This window comes from Manacus candei, unplaced genomic scaffold, assembly GCF_025592945.1.
Source record: "Manacus candei isolate 608988 ecotype Guabito, Panama unplaced genomic scaffold, ASM2559294v1 h1tg000014l, whole genome shotgun sequence".
Taxonomy (NCBI): domain Eukaryota; kingdom Metazoa; phylum Chordata; class Aves; order Passeriformes; family Pipridae; genus Manacus; species Manacus candei.
The window spans coordinates 44,685,547-44,703,682 of NW_026138062.1; the positions used below are offsets into that span (position 1 = coordinate 44,685,547).

Below are 18,136 nucleotides of genomic sequence, written 5' to 3' on the forward strand. Positions count from 1 at the left end.
ATCTACAGCAGATGGGGCATCATGTATCATTCTCCCTGAAGGGGTCAGAAACACCTGTGTCTAGGAAATGTGCCAAGGAAGCAGAGAAAAAGACAGTATCACAGCTTATTTTAAGAGTGAAACTTTGGAAAATACAGATCTAACAGAGATGGCATCAAACTTGCTGATGCTGGTGTAGGGAAATGTGTGTATCTAAATGCAGCTGTACGTGAGTGTGCTTCAGAAACTAAAAAAAGTCATGTTAAGAAATTAAACCTGTGCTTTTATTACAGCCCATTTTTAACAGGCACAGCCATTGTTACTTCCCTGTCCTCGACAGTCTCCGATAAAGTCATTACTGACAATTTAATACTGCCTTTGTGATAATACAGAAAGAATATCTGCCACTATTCTGAGCAGTAGTTCTGCTTCCAGTAAAGAGCTTTTCCAGCTGAGCCCTTATTCTGAGTGTAACAATCTGCTTCCCCAGCTTCATGGATGCATTGCTGTGAGGCAGGAAGCATTTCTGAAGCCATTTAGCACTCTCCTGCCCAGCTAGTAGCACAGGCAACTGCATTTGTTTGTTTTTTTTTTCCAAAAGCTGCTAATTGCTAGCTATGGCAAAATGGTGATAAATAATCCTGAATGAATAATGGAGTGAGCAAACAAAGCAGTAGAATCTGTTAATGAAGCACTCTTTCACTTTTGGTACAGCCTGGCCACTTCAAAGCATCCCCTCCCCAATGACACGTTTTGCAGAGCACTAATTAAAGGCTGGGTCTCAGCTCGGTGCCACAATCTGGAGAATGCTGTAATCTCTCTGTTGCACACACAGCTACATGTGTGTGCTTGCACGTGCAGGAGAGGGAAGGCAGCAACAGCTGCCAGTGGCCATGGGAGAAATCCAGTGTTGCCTTTTTCCCTCCTGATCTGACCTCAGCTGCTCTGTTGGTGCAGGATGGGAAGGGTAGCAGAAAAGTTGGCTTGTAGATAGGGTTAGGGGCACGGCTAGCATGGAAAGAAGTGGGAAAACATTAGAGAGACCTGTTGGAATATCTTAGACTGATTGTTGCAGAGTATAAAAGAAACTCCTTCAACTCAAGCTAGCAGACAAGCAAAGATTAATGCACATCTGTAAGTCATTGCAATTTAAGAAGTTCCACATGCCTTACCCTTTCTCTATCCAGTTTCTTTTTAACCTTCACAAGTCCCAAAACAGGATCAACTGAAAATTCATTGTCTTGATCCCCATTCACTACGGAAAAATGAATCTGGCCATTGGGAGGACTGTCCAGATCTTCTGCTATCAACTTTTTTTGAGAGAAGAGTAAAAATTAGCAAAAGAGATATTAAGTGGTCTGTATGATACATTAATTGCTCAACACTCCAAAAAGTTAGACTTCATATTCCATCAGATTAGTTACACCTGAACTGTACACCTCTACAGCAACAAGCATGAACCTAATCAGTTTTTGACAGGAAGCTCTCCTTGGACCTTCTCAAAATTCTAGCCCTAAAAAACACAGAATATTTTAATCTTACTATTCCACATAACACTTTCTCTCTGAATCCACAAGTTGCAAGGTGAGAGTATTGGGAGCTTCGGGTATGACACACTGCATGCCAGACTACACAGATACTATCTATTTGGAGCTCTGAGCAACCTGGTATAGTGAAAGGCATAGCACGGGGGTTGGAACTAGATGGATCTTTAAGGTCCCTGCCAACCCTGGCCATTCTCTCATTCTACGATTCTACTTTCTGAAAAGCTGAATTCTGCCTTTCCATTAAAACCCATTTGTTTCTACCTGACTCATGAAATGCAATACCTTGAATATGCCTTGGATATGCCATTGCTCTTTGACAGCATATAGGGGTTAAAAAGAAATAGTCAGTACTACTACTACTACTACTGTCTTTTGGGGAGAAACTTACAGCAGCCTGGAAAGCAGTAGTAAATGCAGAGTATTGGCTAGGGAACAGTTTGGGGGATTCAGGATATGGTAATTATCATTATTAACCAGTGTAGCAGTATTTTAAGGGTCACGTGGCAGAGGGCTTCACCCCACCTAAACACCTCCCACGGCCTCACTCACCATTATCACTGAGTCCCCGACGGCTGCGTCCTCGCTGATGACTGCACTGTAGACCTCCTGGCTGAATTTTGGAGCATTGTCATTGACATCTGTCACATTTACATTTACAGTTGTAACGGCGCTCAGGGCTGGCGTACCTCCATCTTTTGCTTCCACTACTAAGTAGAAATCCTTACACGATTCAAAATCCAAAGCTTCAAAAATGGAAATCACTCCTTTGAAGCAAAGGAGGGAAAGTCAACAGCCAGCAAAAAACAAATAATGCCATGGAATAAGGGATTTGACTGTAGTAAAGAGTACAGTATGCTATTTATCACCATGGTACACATACAGCACTAACTGTAAGACTGCCCAATCCAATAAAAATGTTTTTTTCATGTTTCTACTGCTGTCATTTGATTAAAGAATGATGCCAATTGCATTCGGGTTGCCTCTGCAGAAAGGACCTTTATAAGGCATGAAGCAATTAATGGTTCCTCATGAAAATAACTTTCATTATCTGAGTATCATAGATGAAGTAGTGGGGGCCATATCCATCCATTTACCATCTCATGCACAGAGCTTTTGGGAGAACTGGATGTCAGCTCTGGAAATTAGCCTTTACAAGTCAACAGAAATTCACTCCCATGCAATTAACTTCTCATGAATTACATACAAATGAATGGGATATGAATACCTTTGAGAAATCAGTTGTATATCAATTATGTGATTAAACAGAGACTTCCCCACCCAACTAGGTTTATAAATTTTGGGTTACTTCACCACACAACCAAAATTAAGATTCTCTGTAACTTGATTCACTCCATGCACCCTGACTCCCCTAGGATAGAAGCGATTTCTATGCAAGCTCTCCACTTGTTTCCCATAACCTTAACAAGAAGGTGGAGTGGGTTGTGCACAGATTACTAGTGATGCCTTGAAGGAGGCAATACCAGGCACTGCAGGAAAGACTTAAAAGCAAATCCTGAACCTTGGCAAGCCAAATCCTTTTCAATATAGACCCACCAGAAGCAGGGATGTGTGGAGCTTAAAGGTCATTTAGTCCAGCTGCTGCCCAATACAGGTCAGCTCAACCTGATGATTCTTGAATGAACTCATCTCTAATACTCTTATAAACCTCCAGCAACATCAGTTTCTTAACCTTCTTACAAAATGTATTTCAGTACTTAACAATCATTACAATTAGGAATTTCTTCCTATCGTTTAATAAAAATAATCCAAATGCAATTTAAGCCCATTCACAACTTCTTTTCTCGTGACTGGGCATGGAGAATAGTTTATTCCCCTCCCCTCTATAGGTGCTTTTTACAGGCCTGAATACTAACAGCATGTCTTCTCTTCTCTAGCTTAAACAGCCTCAAATCCTTCAGTCTTTCCTCATAAGTCACATTTTACAGACCTCAGATCATTCCTCTTAATCTTGTCTGGGCTCTCTCCAAATGAATTCTACCTTTCAGCATGACTTGCTGAAAGCAGGAGCCCTGAAGAGAAGCTTCCAAGTGGCTAGCAGAGAGTTCCCACTGATAAATGGTGTGAAGGACATTATTTTTCAAGCTCTGATCAGGCATGCTACATCACCACCTGGCTGTCTAGAAACTGAGCTCCTTCCTCTAAATTGATAATAACAGAGCTGTCAGATATTAATGAATACTATATAGTTCTAGTTTTGGGGTTTTTTCCCCCCATGTGATTAAGGTTCATTATGGGTTTTTATTGATTTATTTCCTTGGCTTCATTATCAACTGTGAAGTTAAGTATCTCTGTCTAGGCGTATTTATATTTAAATTTTGTTAGTACTAATCAACAGTATGCAGATGACAGACAACACACCGTTATGTTAAGTCCCTTCCATGTAAGGCAGTGGTGTCTGCAGAGTGGAGAATGATTTTTGCACACAATTATATAAATGACACAATGTATCATTTTGAGATTTTCCAGGTTACTGGTTATTACAGCTGCATTCAAGTGTTACTTTCAGCTTTCAAAATCACGATTGCATTGCTCGATCCATAGTTGATGGACTAAAACCTTAACAAGGATAAAGAATATACCCCACTAAGGAAATTCCAAGAAAATAAGCCGTTTGCACCAAATATGATAGTTTTTCTTGGAATTTCGTAAAGAGGAGCAGCAGTATATTTTTAAAATTTGTGATGTATAACCAAAAAGACCACAGCCCAAATCAGCGCTGAAGTCAACTGTCAGAAAAGACAAGACAGAGCAACCTAAGTCAGTAATCTCATGTTAGGACTGACACCTATTTGGTACTGGTAGTCCTGTTTGATGCTTTCTAAGGTGCAGACAGTTGAGGCTGTACTCAGCTGGTAAGCAAGTAAACATTGCAAGTGTTCTGAACCATAAGGGTTGCACAGTTTGGCTAATGGGCTGTCACATCTACATTGGCTTCAACAGACACTAATGGAGAAAAGTATTCTCCACTTGAGCTGGGGCAGCTAAGCATGACTGTAACTGACATCAACCTTCAACCTAAAATTGGTTTTAACTGTGTAGCTAATTCCACATTAACAAGTTGTGAGCCTCTGGTCTTGGAAATCTTTTGGTCCAAGAGCCTTCCGAAAGCATTCACCTTTTTCTGATGCTTTCAATTAGCATTCCAAGTAAGAGCCACTTTACAAACCTGTTTTTGAGTTAATTCTGAACTTCCCTTTCTCATTCCCCGATCTGATGAGATAGGCAATCTCAGCATTAGTACCAATGTCTTGGCTTGTAGCAAAAACAGACAGGACCTCAGTGCCAGGTGAGGTGTCTTCAGGTACTGTAACAAGATAATCTCTTCTTTCAAACACAGGGGGGTTGTCATTAATGTCTAGCACTGTAATGGTCACAGTGGCAAATGAGGACAAAGTCAGCACAATGCTCTGATCTGAGGCCTTTACAGTGATGTTATAGGAAGACTGAAGCTCTCTATCCAGAGGATGCTCCAAAATAATGATTCCTGATGACTGGTCAACTGAGAAGTAACCATCTGCAGAGTCTGCCAGGGAATAGCTGACCCTTCTGTTCACGCCTGAAAGAGAAGTAAAAGAGAAAATGATACAGTGAAATAAAGAAAAAAAAAAAACCTCTTCTCATCTAATGGAAACCTAAAGCAAAATTCACTTATCCGACTGACCATTTCCAATGGGGGTGGAGCACATGAAAGTAGGAGTGCCTGTGAGTACCGTATTGCTGAAAGTTTGGGAGATCAATACAAGCTCTTCTCTCATGAAAAATTCCCATAGAGAAGTTAAGTTCCTTCCCTCATCACGATACTTTCTAAAAAAGATCACTTTGCAGAACTGCTGTGTTATGAAACTTGAAAGCAGAATCCAGATATGGTCCTTGCTCAGAAGAGCTTACAATTGAATTAGATGAGACAGGCAGAGTGCTGAAATTGGAAATGTCTCAGAGAACATCTTGAAGGAACAGAAATGTACATAAGGGAAAAATAAACCCATAAAAATACATGAGGTGGCACAGAATATATTTGCTACCAGTGCTGCCTTGATTCCACTGTTGAGCAGCAAAATATTATCGTGAGATGATACCTGTTAGACAAAAGTTGCATCCAAAAACTCCTGCCAGGATATGAACATTTTAGTAAGAAAAATCCCTCAGTCCCCCAACTTGAGAGCAAAAATTGAGTTGTTGATATGAAATTTATCCTATGTTTTTAAAATCCTGCCTGTATTTCCCAACACATAGCACCTATCCACCCAGCTGCTGAATATGCAGATCTATGCTAAGGTTGTTGTCAGTAATAAGGCCTGAGGGGATGGTACTGACTTGTTTTCTGCACTACAGTGGGATAGCCATTTCAAATCTAATTACAAGTGAACACAGATATAAGCTAATTCAAGTCCCTCGATGCTAGTTGATTTTGTGATTTGGTCCTGGGTGCTTCAGTAATAGATTATAACTAAAACACAAAGATCCACTAAAATGGAGAGTCTCTGTTTTTAACATCTCTCACTTGAGCATTTGCTGCTGTTTTTGTTGCAGAACAGACTTTACAAGTCTGACATTAATCAGATGAACAAGAGCTACCAATCCCTTCTAGGCATATTTTGTTAATTTAAAATTTGTGACAGTATTATTCTGCTTTCCAGCAGCAAAGCGCTGTAGAAATGTCTGATCAAAAGCAGCACAAATCACACTTGTTTTCTGCTTGACGTAGCAGGAGTCGACCATCCACACAAGGGGGAGCTGGGAGACTCTTTCTTCAATCACACGCACATAAAAGCTAGAACAACTACAAAGTCCCAGAACCTACTTGAAGGGCATTAGGAATTACTATTTGGCCTCTTCAGAGAATAAAGTTTTTTGCAGTGCTTGAGACACCAGAGTATATTTCAAATGTTCAAATGTCTTTAAAATAAGAAACAAATTAAATTGCAATATTGCAACAAAACAGATTCTTACTTTTTTTTTTCAATCACTATAGAACACGTCTATTCACCATGGCATCTCAAATGTGAAAAATAAAAAGTCCCTCCTTCAGCAAAACAGCAAGGCTGACAAGGAGGTGACTCCTGTCCTACAGATGAAGAACTGAGCTCAGCCCACGAACTTGTTGGAAATTCCTTCATGTGCTGAAATGCCTAGGCTCTGAATGCCCTACAGTTGCTGGAGAACATGCTCACCTCTTCCCTTAGCCTCTTGATGCATGCATCCAAATACTCTGTCAGCTGAAATAACCAAACTGACAAACATGCAAAAAGAGTAAAACCCTCTGGGAAGTGGAAGGTTTTCAGGGTCTGAATGGCTGGAGGTATGTCTACATTTTGAGCTGGGGAGGATCTCTTTCTGCTAGAAATCCTCCGTGAACTTCCACTTACAAAAAGGGACAGACCTGACTAGAGCAATTAATTACAGCCTTGGGGATGATGAAAAATGTTTTTTTTTTTTCCCCCTGATTCAGAGCACGCAGTTGAACATCCAAACTACACATGAGATTTACATGTAAAATTAGTAAAATTAGTATTATTTAGTATTCTGTTCCAGCCAGTCTTGGTATCTGCCTGTTTCTACATACTCTTAAACACTTCTCTGAAGCAGGGGCCTTAACATGCATCTTTTACACATATATGTCTGTGACTGCAGGAAAGGCTTAGTCTGATTTGCATTTTTCTCTAGCACAAATCCCCTACTTGATACTCACTACAGCATACCTGGGCACAAGAAAGAAGACAGAAGATTAGGTCAGAAGACCTGAGTTGGAACAAGGATACCAACCCTTGGTGGCTTTTGGCCTGAATGCTGAAAGAAGAAAAAAAGATGCAGAAATACAGAGGTAGATATTGTCTGTCTGCTGACCTTCTCATAGAGTGTTTTGTAGGGTGGAATTTAATACTTGCTTCTTAGGAGAAAAATTAATTCAGTGAAAAAGCTGTCGCAGGAATAGCACTTTGAAGAAAGTGTTGTGTTACATCAATGGCTGTTTCCACTCAGCCTCCTGACACAATGCTGGAAAAAAGAATAGGCATGAGGCAAAGGTGAAATAGGAAATTATTTCTACTGAAATTCAAAATGCTTTAGTCCAGAGGCTACCCTCTGCTGACAGAGAAGCATCCACCAGTGTGTGTCAATGACATTCCTGCCATACAGACAATGGTAGATTCTACTGTGACTATAAAGGAGATGATTTCTGTGAGAAGGAAACAACTGCTTCAACACCATGGTTCCTGCACTGGTAAAGAGAACAATCCTCCCACACTGCTTGCCCACAGCTGTTGGGGGATTAATGTTTGCAAACTGTGTTGTGTCAGCTCACTTACTCACTTAAACTTCTCAGATTTCTAAGGTGTCAATCATGAACATGGAAAGCCTTTGCGGGAATCACTATTACCATAAGAGGATTGCAGTACATTTTTTTTTTTAAATAAAGGAATAAGCAAGCATATTTTCTATTTAGATTTGTAATAGCATATGATAGAATATTGCCCTTTGCCAAAGCTTGTAAAACATACAGCCGTCTAGTACCTCAAATGCCACCCTTCAAATAGTTTTTTTTTCTTGGTTTCTTCTGTACTAAAACAAAGGGGCATGCACATCATGCTAACTTCTATGCCATTACTACTTTAAAGAGCATCAGGAATATAAAATAACTTCTATTCATAATTCAGGACTATCAATACCTCCTTGCCTAAAGCATGGAATCACAGAATCATTCAGATTAGAAAGGACCTTTGAAATGATTGAGACCTACCGTTGACCCAACATTACCAAGCCCATCACTAAACCATGTCTGTAAGTGCCATGCCTACATGTCTTTCTCTTAAATACTTCCAGAGATGGTGACTCATCCACTTCCCTGCGCAGCCTGTTCCAAGGCTTGATAACCGTTTCTGTACAGAAATTTTTTCTACTCTTCAATCTAAATCTCCCCTGGCATAATTTGGCTCTATTTCCTCTTGTCCTACTGCTTGTTACTCAGGAGAAGAGACCAATCCCCAACTCACTACAAACTCCTCTTAAGTAGCTGTAGAGAGTGAGAAGGTCCCCTCCGAGCCTTCTTTTCTCCCCAGCTCCCTCAGCTACTTCTCATAAAACTTGTGCTCCACACCCTTCCTCAGCTCCATTGCCCTTTTCTGACACATTCCACCACCTCGATGTCTTTCTTGTAGTGAGGGGTCCAAAACTGAACACAGGATTTGAGGTGCAGCTCAACTGAAAACTGTGGAGTTATTACACAGTTTGATTTATTTATCAGCCAGCAGCGGTTTGCAAACATGGTATCTGATTATTGTGCTTCCTCCACCCCTGTCTTTCATGGTGTGATGATTAACACTGGTGTGTACCTCCAGTCTTTCCTGAGTACCCAAATATTAACTACAAAGCCAATTATTGGAAAATAAAAGTCCACAACTAAATTAACAGCAAACAAGACAAAACAGGAATTCTAAACCAGGTTTTATAGTACTCTACTCCATCATTTTGAGATGAAAGAGAAAAATCTTGCCAGAAGTACCTTGCTGAACTGTGGAAGAATATATAGCCCCATAGGGAAAGTATTTCAAGTGATTTTTACAACTTAACCAGAAAACCTGGCTGAGTTCAATAACACTGCTACTGAGATAGGCTTTCACTGCTTTGTTCCTTTTCTCTGAGGAAACAATGGCCTTAACCCCAAAGGTCTTTACTCACACCAGTGCTCCAACAGACTCATGGTACCATGGGATGAAGGCAGAGCCACAGAGGGCAGAGATGAAGATAACCAACCCCTTACTGAAGGGAAATACTGGACAGAAATGGGAGTCATAAACTGTTAGCGGTATGATACCATCCACGGTTATCTAAAACCCTGCTTTCCATTTCAGCTGGGTCAGGTGTTGTCTTTTTTGGTGGGAAGTTGAGATTTGGATAGCTGGCTCACCCTCCCTGTCTTTTTTACTTACATGTCTGTATTTTCCTGCTAGTCTATCTGTACTGGCTGGTTGTACAGGGAATGGGGGAGGACCTGTTTGATGACTACCATCCATGTCTTTAACCATAGGCTAATGCAGAAGCTGAAAGGCAGCAGTGGCAGGCAAGATAGAGCTGGCTGACAAGGCTGTTCCCATTTTGAGCAAAATTGGAAACCTGTATTCATCATAAATTCAGGAAAAAATTAATCAGTCAGTGAAATCACTAAACTGACTACAGATCTGGATGGCTGATGGCCCAGTGGTGATGAAGATTGCAGACGGAGGGATAAACGCACTGTTCGTTTTTAGTACAGTAAGTGCTTCTGCCTTTGGCAGACTACACCATCACTCATCACGGAAACAGGCCTAAGCACGGAGTTCCTTCACAAAGTAAAGCAGCTGTGAGTGAAGCAGGATTTAACCATCACTTAAAGCACAGTTGAGTTTGGACGATGTTGTCATTCATTCTTATACTGTGCAGGCAAGGCCGTAACACTGTGTGCATGCAGAAAAGACAAGCAGCACTGGAAATGAATATGCACCTGCAGATCAGGTTTGGGTTTCAGGTTTATTCTGAAGTTTATTAATTTTTTAACATCATGCTTGCCACGAAGTCCCATGTAGTTTTCCTCAGTGTTGCTGCTCTAGCATGACCCTAATTCCTTTGAAACAGGCTGATACTGTAGTTGTCTGATGGCTTTGCTCAGATAATTACACCTCTACATTCACTCCAGCTCTTCTTGTGTCTTAATTTGAACAGAATGGAGTCATTTAGCATTTTGATTTGGAGACAGCGGGAGGCAGAAAATTCACCGCTCTCCCTGAATGTCTCTAAAAAAATGTAAACCCAGCATTTCTCTTTCATATCTTAGTTTGAACATTTCCAAACCTGATGGTGGTGACTAAATAGCAAATACCATATTGTGGAAATATTAAAAAATTTCAATTACAGCAGGACGGGAGAAAGAATTGTTTTAGATTAAAATAACTAAAATGCCTTAGCAAATGGACTTATGTATATTCTCTCTCCAAGTGATCATTTAATTTCAGATCCCTAGCTATATGCAGAGGTTATGGAAAATGAGCTTGTGTGCTACTACAGTTAAACAGTTAAAGCCATTTTCTTCTGTTGAATATTGTGAAGAAGAATCACATCTCTTCTTCAGTGTGTCCAGCTGGTTGCTAAGTATGTATCTAAATTAAAAATATATTAAACAACAACTTATGGTCCAGTGCAATCAGGAAATTCAAGGGACACTGAAGGCACAAGGCAGATATAACACTGTTTTCCTGTGAACTGGAAATTGTCTTAATTATCCAACAGTGTCTGCCCATGGTATTTTCAGGTTTCTGTTAAATTGTGTTTAGTTGCAGACCACAAATGGACTTCTCTCAAGTTTTACCTCAATGGCTTCAATATTCATGCTCCTATCCTTACAGTACATGGCTCTTCAAAGCCCAAAACTGGAGAATGGGCAAATTCTAAGACTGATCACAAGATGTGTCCTGAAAGTTAAAAATTGTTTTGTATGAATTTTACTGGCTCCAATGATGCTTTCAGGATAACGTTTCACAGAACCTTACAGGAATATCATAACCCATCAGGAATATCAATAATAAATTTTTCTCTCATGGGAACGTTACACCACCTGAACTCATTCATTATGCAGCAATAGGGAATTAGCGATTTTAGCAGGGACTAACAGAACAGTAATTAAAACAAAATCCAGTTTTAGGGAGGTTTTTTTAGTCACTTTCATATGATAAAATGTATGGTTTAATTTACAGGTCTAATAATTAAGGAAGTACATAGTCCCTTCTTATTCATCACATGCATCCCTCCCTTTAACTTTTCTAGTTTTAGAGGAAAGGTAGCTCATGGTTTGGGGTTTTTTTCACTGCTAACCATTTTATTCTGTAAAGTTGGTGCTAGCAAGAACTTTCATTGACAAATTTTTATTCTAATTATTTCTATGTCCCCTCTCTCCTTGAATGTCATCTCACCTACAAGAAAAATGGTAATTAAGACAACAGTGGAAAATGACAACACTGTCTCTTCAGATGGTTCAGTAGTTTACTACCAGTAATTGGCTTTTCACTGCAGAACAGTATCATAATTTTAATTGTCACTTTTCAACCAAGGCATATAATGCAGCTCTTCATAGATACATTAATGAATGTTTGCTGCTCCTTTATGGATTCCTGTATATTTACACTATCAGCCTCAGTAACAGCTGAGACTTACAGCATGCAGTGTACTTCAAAAAAAAAAAAATTGACATGAAATACTTTTTCACTGAATGAAAGATCTTTTTATGTGAAACTACTCAGGCCACAGTTTTTACAAAACATCTCCAAACAGAGGAAGAAAAAAATAAACTAAGGGATTTATTTATTTCGACTCAAGTGAGTGACATAAAAAACTCTGATATTTAGTAGGTTTTACCACTGTGTTATGCAAAAAGGCCCCCTTTAAATATTTATATTTGGTCTCAGATTTCAAGGTTAAGCTCTTCATATAATAAACTCTTACACTTTCAAAGAATGTGCAGTTAAATAACCAAAACACTTATAATGTACATTCACAGTGAACAATAATTTTATGCTAAAGTAATCAGCTGGAACGAATGGGAGCTAGAGCAGTATGAAACTCTAGAAAAGCTATGATTAATCAGGTATAGGTGTATGGCATGTAACTATATTATTTGCATAAACAGTGGCATGGGAATTCAAAATCATAGCTCAAGAAAAGAGGTGAGACCACTGGAGGAAAAAAGCTGGAATTTACCCCCAAAATGATCATTTACCCCTGAACACAGCTATTGCTGATCAAGAAAATAAAAGACTACATGCTTCTGTGGCTGCTGCAATACTTTTGTGTTTGTAACACCATTATGTCAAGCTTAACCACAAGCATTTTGATGTAAAGAAATAGAAGAGAAAAAAATGGGGAGCATAAAGAAGATAAAGGAGGGAGAAATGAAGAAAAGTAGCTATAGAAAAATTAATCTGTATTGCAATTCCACCAATCTACAGACTCTTCCTGAATGTTAATTATTGTTTGCAATGTTTCCCACTTACCAACATCAGGATCAGTGGCTTGGACTCTTGTTAACAAAGCTTTAGTGGCTGTATTCTCATAGACACATGCAGTGTAGTGATCAGATGAAAACACTGGTGGATTATCATTAACATCTTCTAAAATAAGATGGATTTCTGATTGGCAAAACCTGCCACCACCATCAGTGGCTCGGGCAACCAAGTTGTATGCAGGGATTTTCTCTCGGTCAAGAGGGGCCAAAGATTTCAGCTCACCTAAAATTGATCAAAAACAGCAGTTATTGTTATTATTGTAGCACCATCACTGATTCTAGATAGCTTAAGTGTCTCAAAAACATGTGTTTCACAGGAATAGGAAACAGAAAACAAAATCAACCTCTCTTATTCCAATGAATGGATTAAAAACTCACAGCAGTGTCACTCCCCTCTGCTCTGCACCCAAAAAAGAGAGCTGCCGATATGAGTGCAGGGATGTCAAGCCACTCATGGTGGCCTTCAACAGCCTACAGCTTCACCCATATGAACACCACCATGTTTTCCCAAGTTTGTCTTTCTGTTACTCTCAAGATTTATAGACATCTAGATGCAGAAAGACATACTTTTAGCAGGGCCTGTTGCGATAGGACAAAGTGTCATGGTTTTAAGCTAAAAAAGCAGGTAGATTTAGACTAGATATAAGGAAGAATTTTTTTATGATGAGGATGGTTAAACACTGGCACAGATTGCCCTGGAAACATTAACTGGATGAGTCTCTGAGCAACACGATCTAGTTGAAGATTACCGTGTGTATGGCAGGGGAGTTGGACTAGACGACCTTTAAAGTTCTCTTCCAACCCAAACTGTTCTATGGTTCTATGATACATCTCTGACCTAACTTGAAGTCTGCAGGGAAACAAGAGGATTGATATCAACTGTTCTGGTTATAACATTCAATCTAGTCAACAAAGATGTCCCTCTTTCTCCCTCCTACCACCACCACTTTAAGTGGTCATCCACACCTGCCATATCTGGAACAACTGGCTTATAACCAAATGTAACCTAACTCTTGTTAAGGAAACGAGCACCCACTGATATCAAGGAATTAAAGCTATTAAGAAACATTTCGTTGTCATCTTACCATTTTCTGGATCTAAGAAAAATTTATTGTTCCCAGCACCATAAAGAGAGTAGTGAATTTCACCATTGGACCCGATGTCAGCATCTTTAGCACTGATTTTAAGAATGACTTTGTTTGATGGAATGTCTTCAGGAAACAGTGCTGTGTATGCAACCTAGAGTCAAAAACAGAAATGTAAGCTATGCTGTGACAGTATTTCACAGTCTTTGCACAGCCATTTTTTAAACAATTTGTAGTGCATCTTTCTATAACGGAAACAATTTTCCTTTATGCAACACATTCCTAGCAATTCAAGTAACTGTTAAGCTTTGAGGTGTCACAATAAACAATGCCAAATCATGACTCTGAATAGGGCTCATCTTAGGTGTTTAACGCAATACCATTTTTTACCTTCTGTTTATTCCATTGACATCCATGAAAAGAAAATTTTGATGAGTGTGCTAACAGAAACAACTGTTTTTATCACCTCATCAAGCAGTTTTGAGGGAAATTCAGGCTGTGATTCCACAGAGTGGTTCTTGCAATGACAGTAGTCCATCAGTGAAAATGCAATGATGGGAATTATATGAGTATATACATACACACACACACACACACACACACATATATATGTATATTCTGAAAGCAGTACCATTAAGGAACTCTGGGTTTTACTATGCCTTTTCTTTCACACAGACCTTTATATTGTGCTAAAATTAGTTCCCTGTATTGCCTTTCCACAGAATAAAAGACAGTTAGCACTCTGAAAACTGTGGTCAGGCCATACTGCATGCATTCCCAACAACATGAGAGCAAGCTACATTCTTCTGCCTTTTCCACTGCATCTCTGGCATCTGGAAGGTCCAGAAAAGCTGAAGTTAAACTGGATTGGAGGCATTTCAATGTGGCTTGTGAAAGGGGAGCATATTTTTTTCTGAGGTGCCCAATGCCACCTCAAAACACATCATTTGTTCTAAAGCCAACTAAAGGCCAACGTGTACATTGCTCCTTTGCTAGCTTTATGAGACCATTATCCTTGAATCTTGGTTTCACAGGAATGCTTTATCCTGCTACTCTCCCAGATCACTCTAGATTCTGCAACTAAAACCATTAGGATGAAAATCAGCATCACCTGTGAATAACTGTAAATAGCAAGGAACACCCCCAGGGAACTCATCACTTTCAACACAGTGGTTGATTTCTGTGGGTGTTGGTAACTCACCTGTTCGCAAACTGGATTATTGTCATTAACATCAGTGACGCTCACTTCCACAGCAGCTTGGGTTACAAAGAGGCCATCTGTGGCAGTGATGTTCAGATAATAAATGTCTTGCTCTTCCCGATCTAGAGGCCTTTTAACATAAACCTTCCACTCATTCTGAACCAGTCCCAGAGCGAACTTCCCTTTGGGATTCCCTCCTGCAACAAGACAAGCAACATACAGTGCACTGGAGTGTCCCTTCAGAGCTCCCACCTGGTGTAAACACACAGACACATTGCAGAAGACCTGAACTAAGCAGCCATCATTTGTTTCACAGTGATTGGTGCTTCCAAACTTGCAGACTCGGGAGATCTGTAATGACATTATGCTCCCTGTGTATATTGCCCCCCCAAATGCCTTGTATGAAAGCGAACCAATAACTTTCAGTGGCAACAAAATCCATTTAGCAGAGCTGAAGATGATCTCTTGTTTAGTTCCCCATAAGGATAATCAAATTCAAACTGTGAACAATCAATAGTCCTCTCGGGCTGGTACAATTGTGTTTCCACTTAGTCTCGAGAGAGGATGTAATACACCGTGGCTCTTGTTACCAAGACAATTTCATTAGCTCTTGATTATGCAATCAAGGACTGGAAGGGGGTTCTATTAAGGAATCCTCTAATGAAAGCTTTATCATACAACTGTGCCATTCTTGTGCTTATTAAAATGCTGGTTTTTGAAAAAGTTTACATGACACAGGAAGACACATAAGTATTAAATAGTCCTAACAAGAGGTCATTTGAGGAACAGTTGGAAGATAAGCAGTAGAATTAGATCAAATGTATCCAAGAATGGAAGATGATGAAAGGAGTACAGGAGATAAAGCAGAAGAGTTTTTTACTGTGCCCTAACTCTGACACTGAACCTGGCAATGTTGCTCTTCCACATCATTAAATTGCCTGCTGACAAAAGTAGGTTGGAAGAGGGAAAGTTTTGGTCCACATTATCCTCAGGAGGGAAGGAAGGAAGGAAGGAAGGAAGGAAAGACATGTCACGTGCAGAAGTGTACAATAATTTAGACGGGCACAGTCATTAATTTTTCCAACAGTTATTTACTCTTTTATCTGAAATGGTACAGACTCCTGCATGGTCCATGAAGAAACACCTTCAATCACCCTTCTCTGAGTCTGATCCAAATCTTCTGTCAGACAAGACAGTAAAATCCTTTAAACCAATGTTATGACTTCACTAGTCAGCTCAGTCCCACACAACCGCTCGCTCATTTCTTCCCCAGTGGGAATGGGAAGAGAATCTCAAGGGTAAAACTGAGAAAATATATGGGTTGAGACAGTGTATCTGGAAAAGCAAATCTGTGTGTATAAGCATAAAAAGGAATTCAGGGCAGGTGTTCAGCTATCTCCAGGAAAGCAGGGCTCTGTCGCCCTGACAGTTACTTGGGAAGACAAATGCCATAACTCTGGACAACCTCCCTTCCTCCTTCCTCCCTCAGCTTTTATTGCTGAGCATGATGTCACATGGTCTGGAATATCCCTTGGGTCAGCTGGGGTCAGCTGTCCTGGCTGTGTCCCCTCCCAACTCCTTGTGAACCCCTGGCCTCCTCACTGGTGGGGTGTGGTGAAGAGCAGAAAAGTCCTTGACTCTGTGTAAGCACCGCTCAGCAGTAACTAAAATATCCCTGTGGTAGAAACACTGTTTCCAGCACAAATCCAAATCATAGCCACATAGCAGGCGCTATTCAGAAAATTAATTCTACCCCAGCCAAAGCCAGTAAAGCCAACTACTCAGTCTTCTGTGCCCAGTGTCTAACACAACCTTGGTCTGTAAAAACATATCTGAAAATTTAATAATTTAGGATAGACTGCTCTAGTCATAGCAAACTCATGCGCTACAGAAACTCAGCAAGGACATATTAAAAAGCATCATGCTGCTCCACTGGGTGCACTTCAATTGCAGCTAACCTGCTACTCATATTAAGTTTTCTCATGTGCTCTCCATGCAGGAATGCAATCTGAGAACTATTGTCCATGTTGCTCATGTTTAAAAGCAGATTAGAACTATTAAGGGAAAGAATGCTTATTCTTTCTTGAAACAAGTTCAACAATGTCAAACATGCTAGCGTACATTTGCTTACAAACTACTCTGAGTTCTGACACGTGTCATGGGATCTGTCCAAGCTCAATAGAAAGACCAGGTTCTTAAACCTTCCCCTCTTCCCCTGTAGTTACTTGCATGAAATGACTGCATAACTATTAGACAAAAAAAAAAAAAAAAAAAAAAAAAGCAAGGCCAAATTTATTTGCATTGACTTTGCTGTCAGGCTGTCTCTGATGTTGCTTTTGCTGTCACAATTAAGTCAGTTCTCAGCAACCTTTTTAGCAAAATAACAAAGCAGAGAAGGTCTGAACTTGAAGCTGAGCTTAAAACCAAGCAGAAAAAGTCTAATGTCCATTTCATATCTACTTTCTACACAAAAAGCAGAAAAGAGATCAGAGGCTGTAATCTATGCTTCCTTCATTAACTACCAGTGACAAGATAGACTGGTTTCTATTTAATATGAAAACTAAGTCAGCTGAGTCAGGCTGAGCAGATCTTTCTTGTTAAGCGTCACCATTTGTGCTAGCTGTGACTGTGCCAAAAAAAGCAAGTTGTAATCAATAAGATTTCCAGAAAAGTAGTCAGACAGGCATTATAATTATAAAAGATCCTTGAATCATACACAGCACTAAACTGATATATCAAATACAGATATTTTCTGTTGATAGAAAACCACACAAAACCAAGCAGTTTGATCACAAAACCAAGCAGTTTTCCCACTGATTTCTATGACAGTCTGGAATAACCACCAGAGAACACATTGTTTAATCTGTTGTGTCATATAAACCTACATTGCTCCTAAAGAAGGTTACACAGAGTGTTGATGTATACTACAGTCCAGATCTGAATACAACTCAAGGAAATGAGAATTTGTCCACAGACTTGAGTCTGAATGTGACTTCAAAGAAGGCAGACCCCTGCTGATTGACGTTTAATTCCCTTTATTCAGTTCAACACCAGCAAAAAAAAAGCCTAACTCTCCTTTATTAAGGGCTGTAATCTTGTCACAGTGAGTTTAACGTTGTAAACCATTAATAAAAATGGTCTTCAATGTTCTTATTTTGTTTCATGATATTAATCAGGCTTTCCTGCACACTAGTCCTTACGTAAAAAAAATGATTAACTGTCCTGACCAACTAGGAAGCAATACACTCAAGGTATGGGTATCCCATTGCTGAAAAAA

The 18,136-nt window shown here is 39.7% G+C and overlaps 1 protein-coding gene across 10 annotated transcripts in view; it reads right to left on the reverse strand.

Annotated features, from left to right (window-relative positions):
* Positions 1-18,136, reverse strand: part of FAT3 (FAT atypical cadherin 3) — a 402,153-nt gene that overhangs the window by 49,682 nt on the left and 334,335 nt on the right. For all 10 annotated transcript variants that reach the window (XR_007903072.1, XM_051779182.1, XM_051779179.1 and 7 more), the window contains 6 exons: positions 14,860-15,056; positions 13,659-13,812; positions 12,563-12,796; positions 4,714-5,103; positions 2,076-2,290; positions 1,152-1,289 (listed from right to left, as the gene is read on the reverse strand). Coding sequence is in view for 9 of the 10 variants with exons in the window: in XM_051779182.1 (XP_051635142.1) it covers positions 1,152-1,289; positions 2,076-2,290; positions 4,714-5,103; positions 12,563-12,796; positions 13,659-13,812; positions 14,860-15,056 (1,328 nt within the window). In the remaining variant the exon portion in view is untranslated. The remainder of the gene's footprint in view (positions 1-1,151; positions 1,290-2,075; positions 2,291-4,713; positions 5,104-12,562; positions 12,797-13,658; positions 13,813-14,859; positions 15,057-18,136) is intronic.